Genomic DNA, 14,597 nt, shown 5'->3' with positions numbered 1-14,597 from the left:
TGAAATTCTGGAACCGCCACCTTGTATGTATATGTATGTGGGGTGTGTGTGTGTGTGTGCAGGGGATGATTCAGGTTTGTGGGGAAAGTGAAGTATGTTTCCATTTCCCCAACAGTAAAATGGGGGCAACAATTCTAATTTTGCCCACTTTCGGCACTATCCCAATTGCATAAAAGAGGCCGAATTGGGGTGAGGTGGGTAGCCCTGCACAGAGAGATTAGGAAAAGGGGCGCTCTGAAACCAACTATCACATACACACATTCATATTCTCTCTCACACATCATTCTTTCAGTAAATATGTAAGTAAAGGAGGAAAGAGATGAACTATAAAACTAGGAACTTTTGTTTTTAATGAATTACAAACTAAATTACAAATAATGTTAATAGCAAGAACACTTGAAGACAAGAGGTGGGAGAAGAGAGACAAAATCATAAAAAGAAAAAAATACTCTTTTTTTAAACATTCGCATTACAAAATCCCAAGGTGCGCATGGCAACAAATCCACCCATTCCCACTTAAAAAACTACTATAACCTGAATGAAATATAAATATAATTGTTCATCCTTCTTTTAAAGAAAAAAATTTTCCCAATGCCCTCACTCAGTCACAGCCCTAAAAGTGTCAGCATTCTCAAAATGTCTAAACCCTAACTTCCACTCCTATGGGGTGGCCTTTAGAGGAAGATGGGACCTGGGACATGAAGAACTAAGAATCTTAAGAAGAGAAACATTCAAACAACTTTTCCTTGCCTCATAAGGCCACAGTGAAGCACAATTCCTGTCCTAGAGCTTCCCAGACACCTCTTGCCCATAGGAGGGACAGAAAGGGGGTTCTAGGGGCAATCATTTCTACTGCAGTCCCATAAGGACTGCAGAGACTGGGAGTCTTGAGTCTCCTACACTGTTAGGTGAGATGAAACACTAAAACTAGTGTATAAATTGGTTGGTCTATTTTTTAACCTAATTCTTTAAAACAGGCCCCTCCCTATGTTTTTGTTTTGCTTGGTTTTCAAAAGTTCCAACTTAGGTCCTCTGCTATCAGTTGGCCTTACAAACACAGTGGCCGCAGAAGGCTTGGGGTGTCTGTCATCCCAAACACAGGAAATAATAATTTCAGGGCTTTCAGAGATTGGGATGGCAAACCCTATGGGGGTGGGGGAGGGAGAAAGAGTCAGTCTTTTTCTTTCTTTTTTTTTTTTTAAATACCAGCCCTCCTCAGCAATGACTAAGAGGAGGAGGAGAGGGTGGTAGAGGGACTTAAGTGCATCTAATACTGAAGCTTCCTTTCATTTTCACCTATTTCTCCCCTCCACCCCTTATATCCCCAGAGTTGGCTGGCTAAGAAGGGGAGGTGGGTATTAAGGCAGCCAGACAAGATCAGAGGGCAAATAGCCCAGGGCCAAGCCAAATCAGGCCCCTGCTGGAGGAGAGGATGAGACTTGGGGTAGGGGCTGGGGGAAGGACATCAGAGTCGAAGGTGTGGTACTGGCTTGGTCACATCCTGGAAGAAAGGGTGAGCCAGAGCTGCCTTTGCCGAAATCCGCTTGTTGGGGTCGTAGTGCAGCATTTGCTGGAGGGAGAGATGTATGCTGACTTCAGTGATGTGACAGTGGACTAAATGGGCAGCAGGTGTTCCAAGAAATCAGGAAACCAGAATTCCTTTTACCCAAGGCAGAGTTCCCAATTCCCTCCTCCCTATATTTGAATGGGTATGCCAACAGGGAGAGAGAGAAGCAGGGGCTAGGGAAATGCCAAGACCCAAATTCCAGGGTCTCATCCTTCCTTCATCCTGGAAAAAAACCTGCCCTGGGGAAGTAAAAGAGGAAATGGGTGCCCATCCCCAACTCTCACCGATAGCAAGCTCCGTCCATCTTCATCCAAGGGAGGAACAACTTTGCTAAAATCTTGCCGGGCCCACTTGGGGAAACTCGGCTTATAATCAGGCATAGAAGTAACTCCTGGCCAAACCACTTCATCTGGGGTCCCCAGAGTCCGAAAGATCCGGAAAAGTTGGTCAATTTCAGAATCTCCAGGGAATAGGGCCCGGCGGGTCACCTGAAAATGGGGAAAGAGAAAAGGCCAAGACCCGCACTGATGTCAGTCAAAGCTGCTCCCTGTGCAATGGAGGTTCCCACAGGCAGTGGAAGGTCAGCAGGGCCCCATGACTCCCTCCCCAGGGCCTTTCATGGGGTCAGTCACACAGAGCTTGAGACAATGAAGTCCCTTCATCTGTCTCCTCGCCCCCTCCTTCCTTCCCCCAACCATGCCTTTGCAGATCCCCAAGGCTGGGTGGGGCTGGGAGGGGGTGAATGTCTGGGGTGCCACTGACATGTAGCAAAGGGATCCCAAGCCACTCACGGGGTGTGGGGTAGACACTGCGGTCATCCCCCCTCCTTGTGATGCAGCCACTTCTAGATAGGAGCACAGCGGGCAGAGACTGTGTCTTCCATTTCTTCTGTGTTCCCCACAGCACCTAGCATGGTGCTGGGTACACACTAGGTGCTTAACAAATATTTTTTGATGAATTGAGAGAGGAATATGGGCAATTGTAAGGTAATGTACTGGGGGATAAATGCACATTTTATATACAGGCTAATGGTTTCTAAGCCCCCAGTCACAACCCAGATAAAGGACTATAAAACAAATTGCGGATTTGATTTGAAAATGCAGCCCACTCCACTGTTACATTAAAGGGGATGAGAGCTCCCATAAAAGGCTGGGCCTCAGGGATCCTTCATTCTGAAAAGCCAGAAGTCGAGGGGGACATGATTTAAGTCTGTAGTTTAAATAAAAGGTATGGATGGATAAGGTGAATACAGTTGGTTTCACCATATTCCTGGAACCCTACAATAAGGTCTATAGGCCAAATGAAAGAGGCACTGAATAGCAGGTACTCATTCTCCCAAATATATGCAAACTAAAGCTAAAACAGCTGCAGAGATGATTTAGCTCAATTCAGGGGTAAGAAATGTGTTTTGAGTGCTAAGGCCGTTTGAGGCTATACTAACACTGTGGTTGGCATCAGGGACAACAGTCCTATCCTTTCCCCCCTACCTGCCTTGATGCTACTCTAGAGAAAAAAAACCTATGATAATAGAAGGGCCACGGGTCTAGGCAAAGAAACAGTTGTGTTGTTCTTGAATGTGGGGAGGAGTGAGCTGGGTGGAACTCGGGCTTGCCTCCGTACCATTTCAGCAAAGATGCAGCCCAGGCTCCAGATATCTACAGCTGTGGAGTAGTACTTGCAGCCCAGAAGGATTTCAGGTGCTCGGTACCACAGAGTCACCACCTGGGGACAAGAGCAGGAAGGGGAGGGGTGGTGCATGGGGCATGGTGATTCCCACATCTCAGCTCCTCAATGTTACTCTGCTAACTCTCAGCCTCTTAACAAGCAGCTTCTCTCCCTTCATCTTTCCCATCTTTCTGACTTCCCCTCAGTAAACTTCTTAGACCAGAGTTAGCCTCGCCCGTGACTCTGAGGACCATATTTTCTGAACCTGCAATTTGCAATCATCCTGGAAAACTTGAGACAAGTGGTCATAATTTTAATGGTGTGCCATCCAGCTCTCCTGGCTTGGTATCTATCAAAGCCCAGTTAGCCCCACAATGTGAACTTGGTGCATACTCTAAAACCTCTTGGGGTAGCCAGACATACTTTCCATCTAGTGAGAGAGAAACTGCTGACCAGATAGGTTTAGTAATTTTGTGAATGTCCTTGTTAACACCTCCCAGGAAGTTCAGAGAAGAAATGCAGAGAGGGGCTCACCTCATGGGTGTAAGTACGAACAGGGACTCCAAAGGCTCTGGCTAGTCCAAAGTCTGCTAGCTTGATGGCCCCCTCTGCGTTGATAAGCAGATTCTGAGGTTTGAGGTCTCGGTGCAGAACCCGATGAGAATGGCAGAAGGCTAGGCCCTGAAGCAGCTGGAACAGATAGCTCTGACAAAGGAAAGAGAGAGAACTTTGTTTCTCTACCACAGTGAGCTATTAGGGTCCACTCTCTGACTGCAAGGCTCAACTAAAGCCTTTTACTATATTAGATTATAATTACATGTTTATAAGCTGTATATCCCATTGGAGTGAGAGGCCCTTGCAGTGAAGACAAGAACTAGGTCTTATTCAGTTTTGCATCTCTTTTCCATATCCTGTGCCTAGCACGTTGAAGTGCTCAATAAATGTGCACTGAATAAACGTTTGTTCGTAGATTGAAAGTAGCTCGGGGAGTAAAGAACCCAGCCCTAAAACAGACAACAGAGACTCACTGGCTATTTCTCCTACCAAACAGGTGGAAGGGCTTCTTGGAGGAATCTACCAAGTGCCCTCAAGTCCCATTTATCTGAGTTTCATCTGACTTTCCACCTGAGCTACAAAGTTGACTCACTAGAGTTTCAACTTCTTTGATTCTCCTGCCCAGCCCAGGGGTTAATAAGCATAATGAGCAGTGAAAGAGCCACAAAACAAAGGTGTGTGTGTGTGTACGTGTGTGTGTGTGTGTGTGTGTGTGTGTGTAGGGGGATGAGGGCTGGGAAGGAAGCCAAGATCACAAATCATCACTCAGTCTGAATTGCCTGCCTTCAGTCCCCCCAAAACTTGCCCATGTTGGGGAGGAGTTGTTGAGAAGGATTACCTTGATGAGGGGAAGAGGAATGCCAGTCAAAGCAGAGGCATCCATAAATTTCTTCAGATCCTGATGCAGAAACTCAAAAACCAGATAGAGTTTGTTTTCTGTGTGGATGACATCCAGCAGCCTGGGAAGGGAGGTCCAGGAATGGAGGTGAGGAAGAGTAATACCCAGGCTACACAGAACACATCCTCCTTTACTGTCAGAGTACCTCCCAGATACATACTTACTTGACAATGTTAGGGTGGTTAAGCTCCTTAAGCAGAGAGATCTCTCTTATAGCAGTACTGGGTACACCCTCCGTCTCACTTGGAGAGGTTGAGAGAGCAGAGATAGGAATGTGGTTACAAATACTCCTTTTCCCCCAGCCCGTCATTCTTTTCCTCCCAATGAGACACCACCCCAGCATCCCCTAGGAAAGTGAGAAAAGAGAAAGGGTGCTGTAGGAGTTAATTCATGGGTGGACAGGGAGTGGTTTTTGAATACATTAAGGTCATTATTTCTTCTCTTCCCAGGGGTAGGTAAGTAAAGCCTTCTGGTGGAGGTGAAGAAGAGAGAAGGTAACAGGGAAAAAATAGGAGTAGCAGCACCCAGCCTCCCTAGAGGGGCCAGTGAGGTTCAACTGCCATTCTTTTGAAAGAGGTAGAGAATTCTAAGATGAGGGTGGGGTTGGGGCAGTGAGGAGGGCTATTCATTCAGAAAGGTGCTCTTCACCGGTTCCCACAAAACCCAACTCCACGGGGAGTCCTGGACCCCATCTCAGAGGCCTCCTTCCTCTTCCTGACTCTTCCTGACTGCAGATTTGGGGGCATCACTCGGCTTTGGGGAGGAAGTTTCCCATAGATTCTACAGTGCCCTATACTCTCCACAGGGAAACCCTTCACTGTCCTCCAACCCACCTCTCCACTTCAAAAGAAGTCCCTCCCTGCTACCTTCCGGTCCTTGGACGGCTACCCGTCTGTTGGGGTGGGGGCGGGGGGGGACACTCAAGGAGCTCCCGAGTTAGAGGAGTCCCGGGTACAGAGGCCACTCACGTGTCCAGGCGGATTTTTTTAAGCGCCACCACTTCTCCCGTCACCTTGTTTTTGGCTTTGTACACAACTCCGTACGTGCCCTCTCCGATCTTTTCCACTTTTTGGAAGTTCTCCATGAAGCGCTAGCGAGTCGGGTCAGCCCGGCCCTGGAGCGGGGGCCTGGGAACCCTGCAAAAGGCGGGCCCCGGCTCTCGCGGGGTGGAGGAGGGGGAAACAGGGCCCAGCTCTGCGGCCCCAGGTCGGGATGGAACGGAGTGTATCTCTCGCTCTTGTCAATTTGTCCAACTTGAAACAATGTTGCCGCCTCCCCTCCAGTTCCCTACCGCCACCGGAGGCCCCGCCCCTCCTTCCCGCGTTTCCCTAGCCCCGCCCCCAGCCCTTCCTATTGGTCAACGTCAGAGCGGAGGGGCGAGCCCAGCGCCCCTAGCTGCCGCAAATGACCCCACCTCTCGCAAGTTTAGTTCCGAGGGTCCTTAACACAAGTTTCTGTCTCGGTGGGGAAGCTAAATGTCTTTTTCCAAGTACCTGGATTTGAAGTCGAGTTTCTTACCTGTGTCCTGAATCTGTAGGGATTTCCTGATCTCTAATTCGCCATTTCACCAACCCTAGGGAAAATGTGTCTCGCCCTGAAATTCCACCTGGCCCAGAGAGTCTCCCTTGAAAAGCAGGAAGCTAGGAATCTCAGTGTATGGGTTTTCTGGGCCTTGAAGATGTTCGTCCCGCCTCTGCCCATCCTATACTATCTCTCTGTTTTGGGATGCAGGGCCTCTGTCTCTTTGAGAGGTTTCCTGGTTTGACTCAAAAAACAGACTGATTGACTAGCCTATGATGAATTATATGTGTCGGGTACACGTTATGTAGCTGACCTTCAATCAATTATTTCCTAGTCAAGAAGGGAGTGACCCAGTGAAACCAGAAACTGTCATTGAGTAGCGAGATGTCCAGGGACCAGGATCCCTTGTCAGTCTGCCTTTCTCCGGTCCTCCTGCCCCTCCCAAGCCTCTCCTAGAGGGAGAGGAGGAAGGGCTATGCAAATGAGCACCCCTCTCCTATATAGGGGCTTCTCCCAGCCCCCCCCAGCGCCTTTGGTTGCTGGAAGAAAGAACAAGATGAATCTGGTGCTGAGAAAATGCCTTCTCCATGTGGCTGTGATGGGTGCTCTTCTGGCTGTGGGGACCACAGAAGGTGAGCGTCGGGTGTGTGGACATGAACAAGTGTGAATTTGGGGTTGCACACCTACTCTGGTTTTTCCCTTCCTCATGGGAGATACCGGCAATATTTCAGGCTTCTCTCACCCATTTGATTTAGCGAGGACATGGACATCTGAGCTCCCTCCCTATGTGGAGATTTGGGACTGAGCTTGAAAATAATTCCATCTGCTTGGAAGGGCAAAAGGATAGTGGGTCTTTGTGGCCCTAACTCCGAGGCTCCCTGGGCAATGAGCTGGAGAAGGGGCTTCAAAAGGGAAATAAGTGGAAGACTTAGGGAATGACTCAGGCACTTGGGATAGGGTATTTTAAGTGAGGAGTAAGAGAATGTGGTATTGGATAGAAAAGGAAAGGAGGTACCATCTCCCCTCTTTGGGATGGGGATGGGTGAACACAGCTCAGGCTTTTGTTCTGGGGCTGGAAGAGACAGGCAGAGGGGTCTCAGCTGAGCATCACATGAAAGGGCTCTGGGGGATTGGGGCCTCGTGACAGGAGCAAGGGGTGGGGGTGGGGACGGTGAGAGGGTCTGGAATGTCCCGTGCTGCTTTGAGGAGGGAGGGTTGGGAGTGAAGAAAGAATGGGGTATCTTATGATTCTCTTGCTCTAGTGGTGGGATGCTCAATGAGATGATTCTAGATCCCCACCCCCACCCCCAGCAGACTCAGCTAGGTTTCCAGTACACATTACAGGAGTGAAGATAGTTTCTCCTGTGCTAAAATTGCAGATATCATGTCCCAGTCTCCCCTTTCTCTCTCTGGATCCCTGGTCTCACAGACTTCTAGGAAGTTCTGGTTGATCTGACTTCCCCTCATTTATGCTGCAGTTTCAAGTCTTTTTCTTTTACTATTTCCTTAATGTATTCTGGAAACATTCTGTTCATGCCTGTCCACCTGAGCCTCTTAAAAGATTGTGCTTACTTTTTGGATACTGATTTTTTAAATCATAAGAAGACATTTTTATTTTATTTTTTTAAAGATTTTATTTATTTATTTAATTGACAGAGAGAGAGACTGTGAGGGAGGGAACAGAAGCAGGAGGGAGTGGGAGAGGGAGAAGCAGGCTTCCCGCCAAGCAGGGAACCCGATGCGGGGCTCGATCCCAGGACCCTGAGATCATGACCTGAGCCGAAGGCAGACGCTCAACTGACTGAGCCACTCAGGCGCCCCAAGAAGACATTTTTAGATATTTATGAAATTTTATATGAATTGGGTTTGATAATTTTGTCCAGTGTGAAATGACATTGTGCTTATTCAAGAAAATGTTCATATTTTTTACGGATATGTATTGAAATTGTACGGTTAAAATAACAAGACGTCTGGGATTTGCTTCTAAATACTTTAGCCAACAAACAAACAACAACAACAAAGGATAGATAAAGCAAATGTGGCAAAATGTTGATAGTTGTTGTACCTGGGTGAGGCGTATATGTAGATCCATCATATCCCTTTTTCTCAGACCTCTCTTTTGGTCAGTTATAATAATTTTGTCTGCTTGGTCCCCACTCCCAACCTCTGCCTGCCTCTGATCCATCCTCTACATTGCTTGCCATAGTGATCCTTCTAAAACCCAGATCTGGTCATATTCAAAAAGCTTCTGAAGGGTGAATTTTATGGTATATGAATTATATCTCAGTGAAACAAACATAATCTCCTGCCATGGCCTTGCCTACAGAATAAAGGCCAAACTCCTTTGCTTGGCACTCAAAGCCTTCACTTGTCTTCTTGGCCTCATCTCTTACAGTGTGCATCAACCACACTGGTAGTTCCTATCATGCCTCATGCTACCATGCCTCCATGCCTCCACTCGTGCTGGTCCTTCTGCCCAGAGTGCTCTATCCCACAGGCCAACTCCTCACTCCAATGGTCTTTCCCAATCCACCGGAGTGGAACTAATCTCTTTAGTCATTTTGTTGCACTTTGTGCATGTCTGTTATGGCTCATATTAAACAGTACCTTGAATTATTGTAATTTATGGACATGTCTTGAATCCCTTCAGGGCCATGTCTTATTCATTTCTTAAGTCCTTTGTACCTAGCACAGTGCCTGGTACATGGTGGCTATTCAGTAAATTAAAATGTACTTTGAACGTGAGAGTGAGTGGGGTGACATGGAACAGGGCTATCCCCTGACAAGAGATTGAGGGGTGATCGTAGGGCCTTCATGGTACCTTCTTTTTAGGACCCAGAGACCAGGACTGGCGTGGTGTCCCAAGGCAGCGCACAACTAAAGCCTGGAACAGGCAGCTGTATCCAGAGTGGACAGAAATCCAGGATCCTGACTGCTGGAGAGGTGGGAACTTGGCAATTTCCAGGGAGGGCATGGGGTGTGGAGAGGAGCAAGATCTGGGCTGAATGTAGCTTGGAAAGATAGGAAGGGGAAAGGTATAAGGGGAGGAAAAACCGTGGAGTCCCGGCTAACACAGCTGGTCCTTCCCAGGTGGCCAAGTGTCCTTGAAGGTCAGTAATGATGGGCCTACGCTGGTTGGGGCAAATGCCTCCTTCTCTATTGCCCTGCACTTCCCCAAAAGCCAAAAGGTGCTACCAGATGGGCAGGTCGTCTGGGCCAACAACACCATCGTGAATGGTGAGTACCTCTCTACTCCAGGCGTTTATTCCAAGGGCTCAGATTCCCTGGTGTCCCCAGTGAGCTCAAGGAGTGCCCCTTCCCCTCTACTTTTTATTTATTTGTTTGTTTGTTTTTTAAATATTTTATTTATTTATTTGACAGAGAGAGCGAGAGAGGGAACATAAGCAGGGGGAGTGGGAGAAGGAGAAGCAGGCTTCCTACGGAGCAGGGAGCCCGATGTGGGGCTCGATCCTAGGACCCTGGGATCATGACCTGAGCCAAAGGCAGATGCTTAGGGACTGAGCCACCCTTTTTTTTTTTTTTAGTGCCCCTACTTTTTTTTTTTAAAACAAATTGTATACATATTCTATAATATTCATTGTAGAAAAAATTTTAAAAACACAGATAAAGCAAAAAAAAAAAATACAATATGCAAAATTGGGATCAGAAGACCCAGTGGACCTAGAGTTTAGACAGACATGGATTTAAATTTGTAAATAATATGTTACCCTGGGCAAGTAACTTAACTGTTCTGTCCTTCCATTCCCTTAACTGTACAATGGGCTGACTAACTTGAATGTTGTTGTAAGGATTAAAATGCGATAATATATAAAGAAGTTAGCATAATGCCTGCCCTAGGCTAAGGTGAGGCTCAATAAGTGTCAGCTGATACTCTTACTGTTTTTATCCCACCAGCTAGAGCAAACCACTCTAAACATGTTGCTGTATGACCTTCCAATCTCTTTCCTCTGTCTGTCATTAAGTACATATTAATCTATAATTCCAGTTTCCATCCTTTCCGTTACCACCCCAAATGGGTGATAACAAAGGGAATGTCCTATGTAGCTAAGGAGTGTTCCCACAGCCCCTCTCTGGCAGCCATGATAGGGGTTTTGGTGTATAGAAAGGAATGCCAGGTTTCGAGGGTGACTGTATCTACCTTTCAGGGAGCCAGGTGTGGGGAGGAGAGCCAGTGTATCCCCAGGTACCTGATGATGCCTGCGTCTTCCCTGATGGGAGGGCCTGCCCATCTGGCCCTTGGTCTCATACAAGAAGCTTTGTTTATGTCTGGAAGACCTGGGGTGAGTCATCCACTCTTGGATTTACCTCTTCCTACCTGATCCCCTTTCATTTTGCTCTGTGAGTTTCCTTAATCTTCATTGCCCCCATGGCTCTTTCCTCTTCGATAGCACCCAGCCCCCTCCAACTCTCTCTACTATAGTTGTTTCTGGGGGCCCTTCCCCAATTATTGTCCTATCCCATGGACCCCCTTATCAGGATTCCTTTCCTGACCCCCACAGGACCACCTTCCAAATACTCTCTGAAATAACCATACTCAGTACATTACTGGACCTTCCTTCTCTGGTGCCCTGTCTCTAATCCTTCCCCTCAGTTCCCTTTGATCAGTACCTCCCCCACCCCTGCTTTTCTTTTCAAAAACCTCAGGCCAATACTGGCAAGTTCTGGGGGGCCCAGTGTCGGGGCTGAGCATTGTGACAGGCAAGGCAATGCTGGGCACACATACCATGGAAGTGACTGTCTACCACCGCCGGGAGTCCCAGAGCTACGTGCCCCTTGCTCACTCCTGCTCAGCCTTCACCATTACTGGTAAGGATTTAGGAAGGGGCAAAGCCAGTCACAAGGGTGCAGGGCGGTAGAAGATGGGGAGGCTTGGCCTGACTGGAAAGGGGAGAGGGGAAAGGGGAAAAAGGAATGGGGAAAGGGGAAATGGTGTGTAACCTTAAAGGGGCAGAGCCAGGAAGACATGGGCAGAAGAATGTGGGGCTTGGAGCCAGTGCAGGGCCAGTCAGCTGGAGTCGGAGGGTGTGGCTGTGAAAAAAGCTGTGGCCCAGGTCTGGTTCTCACCTTTTCTGGCTCCAATCCCAGACCAGGTGCCCTTCTCCGTGAGTGTGTCCCAGCTGCAGGCCTTGGATGGAGGGAACAAGCACTTCCTGAGAAATCATCCTCTGACCTTCGCCCTCCGGCTCCATGACCCCAGCGGCTATTTGTCTGGGGCTGACCTCTCCTACACCTGGGACTTTGGAGACCATACCGGGACCCTGATCTCTCGGGCACTTGTGGTCACTCACACTTACCTGGAGTCTGGCCCAATCACGGCCCAGGTGGTGCTGCAGGCCGCCATTCCTCTCCCTTCCTGTGGCTCCTCCCCAGTTCCAGTCACCACAGATGGGCACGCGCCGACCGCGGGGGCCCCTGGCACCACAGCTGGGCAAGAGCCTACTGCACAAGTTGTAAGCACGACACGTGGTCACGTGCCAACCGCAGAGCCCTCTGGAACCACAGCTGTGCACGTGCCAACCACGGAGGTCACTACGCTTGCACAGGTGCCAACTACAGAGGGCACAGGTACTGCAAGTGAGCAGGTGCCAACCTCAGGGGGCATAGGTACCACACTCGCAGAGACCGCAGGTACAACACCTGAAGGGCCACCCGCAGAGCCCTCTGGAACCACAGTTGCGCAGGTAACAACCAAAGGGTCGGTGGAGCCCACAACTGGAGAGGTACCCACGCCTGAGCCTGAGGGTCCAGATGCCAACCCATTCGTGCCCACAGAAGGTATTACAGGTAAGAGGGCCAGTGTGAATGCGGTTCATTGACGTGGGGCCTTTGTCACTACTCTGAAGAGCTAAAAGCCTTACCGAGGCCCCAGAGGTCACCCAATCCTTTGCTTAGCAATGGAGTCCCGTCAGAGCTCCCACTAGTTTTAAGCCCTCAAGTCCCTCTTAATAACATGGAATAGATCTGGAGTTCAGGAAACCAGGGTCTTTCCCTAGGCCATGGAGCGAGAGCTTGTTGCTTCTCTGTCTCTGAGGAGAGCTATTCCCTAAGGAGAAGGCCCGGGAACAGCACGTGGTCATTTACATAATATTTGTATCTCATTTTCTATGCAAGTATAAATGCATAATATTCTGCCTCAGATTCTGGCACCATTTCCCACCCCTGGATTCCCATCCCAAAGCAGGTCAACCTGAAATTGTGGTAGGAACACTGAAAAGGTAGGCATGACATGGTGGCACAGGGATGAGGTAACTTGTGTCATGTCTAGCCCAGGACCCAGCACGGTGTGGGGGGTGATAAACACTTGGGATTTCTTAAAACTCCAACTCTACTCCTAGCTGTGTGACTCTGGGGTGCTCATTCTTCCTTCTGGGCTCTAGTTTCCTTATCTATAAAATGAGGTTTTCCAGGTCTTGTCTGATTCCAAGCTTGGATCCACCAGGTCTGACTCTACCTGGAAAAATGCCTGTGTGGCTTCTACTTCCAGTGAGTCATTTGTCTCTTGACAGCCTCTTCGATCCTCTCCTGCCAGGTTCCCAGAGCCCCCTGCTGGATGGCGCAGCTACCTTAATCCTGGCAAAGCGACAAACCCCCCTGGATTGTGTTCTGTATCGATATGGCTCCTTTTCTCTCACCCTGGACATTGTCCGTGAGTCTTGACTGCTTTGGGGGCTGGCGGAGGGAGGTGTGTCCTGCCTAAGGCTGGCCGGTGGAAGCGTACCTTGGCAGGAGTTACTCACCGGGACAAGAACACCCAAATCCCAGGGTTTTTATTTTGAAGGCACGGATGGGATTGGGGAAGCAGCCCTAGGGTTTTCCTCTCTGCGGGCCTTTGGAGAGGCCTGGTAGAGGCATCCCAGACGTAAACTCTTGCAACTCTGCAGGGGGGATCGAGAGTGCTGAGATCCTGCAGGCTGTGCCATCCAGCGAAGGGGATGCGTTCGAGCTGACGGTGTCCTGCCAAGGAGGGTGAGTGTCCCACTGGTTTCCTGAGAACTCTTGGGCTGACTGTTGCATTGCCCTCTGGTGTCTAGTGTTCCTTCCCAGTCGCCCCGACCTAAGCCGACACCTCTTGCAGGCTGCCCAAGGAAGCCTGCCTGGACATCTCCTCAGCAGGGTGCCAGCCCCCTGCCCAGCGGCTATGTCAGCCTGTGCCGCCCAGCCCAGCCTGCCAGCTGGTTTTGCACCAAGTCCTGAAGGGGGGCTCAGGGACCTACTGCCTCAATGTGTCTTTGGCTGATGCCAACAGTCTGGCAATGGTCAGCACCCAGCTTGTAATGCCTGGTAGGTACTTGGACGAGAGTTAGGGTGAAGGGGGTGGGGGGAATAGGCAGAGGCCATCTGGCAGGAGCAGACACTAACCGAAGCTGTGCCTGGGATTCTGCTCACAGGTCAAGAAGCAGGCCTTGGACGGGCTCCCCTGTTCGTGGGCCTCTTGCTGGTGTTGATGGCTATGGTGCTTGTATCGCTGGTATACAGGTGAGAGCCCCACCATCTAGCTCACACCCCCTTATCCCTTATGACCACTACTCGTTCTTCCTCAAGAGGAGAAGGAACCACCACTTCTTTTGAAGAAGCATGGTATCCAGGAAAGAACCCAGACTTGGAAGTTAAACAGACCTGGGCTGCAGTCTTGCTGGGGGGACCTTGGGAAAGTAGCTTAACGTCCCTGAGCCTCTGATAAGTAGGAAAACTAATATCCGCCCTATGGGCACCCAGTTCTAAAGCAGGAGTACAATAAATGATGATACTGATGACTGTTGTTTATAATAACATCAAGAGTGGAGGAAATTGGGTGACCTGAGTCCTCTACCTGTGAGAAGGGCAGATGCTCTGGCCTGGAGTGCCAAGGTCCTCAAAGCAGGGAAGCTTGTAGGGTAAGAGGGAAATGGACAGAGGTTACCATAAAAACAAGACAAGATGAATCTTGTTGGTGAGAAGGGGAGGGAGCTAGGATCATGGTCAAGTAAACCTGGGGCCTCTTTTTTTGGAGAAGCACAGATAGGCTTCCCTTGTCCATTGCTAATCAGTTTCTCCCTTCTTCTCCCAATTTCAGGCGAAGACTTCTGAAGCAGGGCTCAGCCCTCCCCCTTCCCCAGCTGCCACGTGGTAGCACCCAGTGGCTGCGTCTGCCCCGGGTCTTCCGCTCTTGCCCCATTGGTGAGAACAGGCCCCTCCTCAGTGGGCAGCAGCAGGTCTGAGTAACCTCATGTGATGCTGTGATTTGCCCAGCGTGGACAGCAATGCTTATCTTTCCTCCAGTCTTCCCTTGGAGACTACCATTACCTGAAATAAATACTCAGAACCTGGTGCTGTTTTTTTTTTCTTGCTGTTGGGAGCATCTGTGTCATTTAAGGAGGGGAGGTATATGGG

General features: G+C 49.3%; 2 protein-coding genes across 4 annotated transcripts; one reads left to right on the top strand and one right to left on the bottom strand.

Annotated features, from left to right (window-relative positions):
- Positions 1-333: 333 nt before the first annotated feature.
- Positions 334-5,990, bottom strand: CDK2 (cyclin dependent kinase 2). Of its 2 annotated transcripts, XM_036086626.2 has the most exons (8): positions 5,654-5,990; positions 4,850-4,927; positions 4,626-4,746; positions 3,767-3,937; positions 3,188-3,289; positions 2,359-2,502; positions 1,852-2,055; positions 334-1,570 (listed from the first exon to the last, which is right to left on the bottom strand). In XM_036086626.2, exons 1-8 carry the CDS (start codon positions 5,767-5,769, stop codon positions 1,466-1,468), a joined length of 1,041 nt encoding a protein of 346 aa, XP_035942519.1. In that variant the 5' UTR covers positions 5,770-5,990; the 3' UTR covers positions 334-1,465. The 2 variants fall into 2 exon arrangements, with proteins under 2 accessions (XP_035942519.1, XP_035942520.1); XM_036086627.2 differs by lacking the exon at positions 2,359-2,502.
- Positions 5,991-6,746: 756 nt separating this feature from the next.
- Positions 6,747-14,534, top strand: PMEL (premelanosome protein). Of its 2 annotated transcripts, none has more exons than XM_036086625.2 (11): positions 6,747-6,838; positions 9,039-9,149; positions 9,297-9,443; positions 10,373-10,507; positions 10,872-11,033; positions 11,313-12,011; positions 12,757-12,873; positions 13,109-13,193; positions 13,303-13,508; positions 13,616-13,703; positions 14,281-14,534. In XM_036086625.2, the coding sequence occupies exons 1-11, from the start codon at positions 6,763-6,765 to the stop codon at positions 14,423-14,425; spliced, it is 1,971 nt and encodes a 656-aa protein (XP_035942518.1). In that variant the 5' UTR covers positions 6,747-6,762; the 3' UTR covers positions 14,426-14,534. The 2 variants fall into 2 exon arrangements, with proteins under 2 accessions (XP_035942518.1, XP_077932240.1); XM_078076114.1 differs by having other exon boundaries at positions 13,592-13,703.
- The last annotated feature ends 63 nt before the right edge of the window (positions 14,535-14,597 follow it).

The sequence above is a fragment of the Halichoerus grypus genome, chromosome 6 (genome assembly GCF_964656455.1).
Source record: "Halichoerus grypus chromosome 6, mHalGry1.hap1.1, whole genome shotgun sequence".
NCBI lineage: Eukaryota > Metazoa > Chordata > Mammalia > Carnivora > Phocidae > Halichoerus > Halichoerus grypus.
Note: the sequence above shows the minus strand (reverse complement) of the source record. Positions and strands in the feature narration are given on the sequence as shown.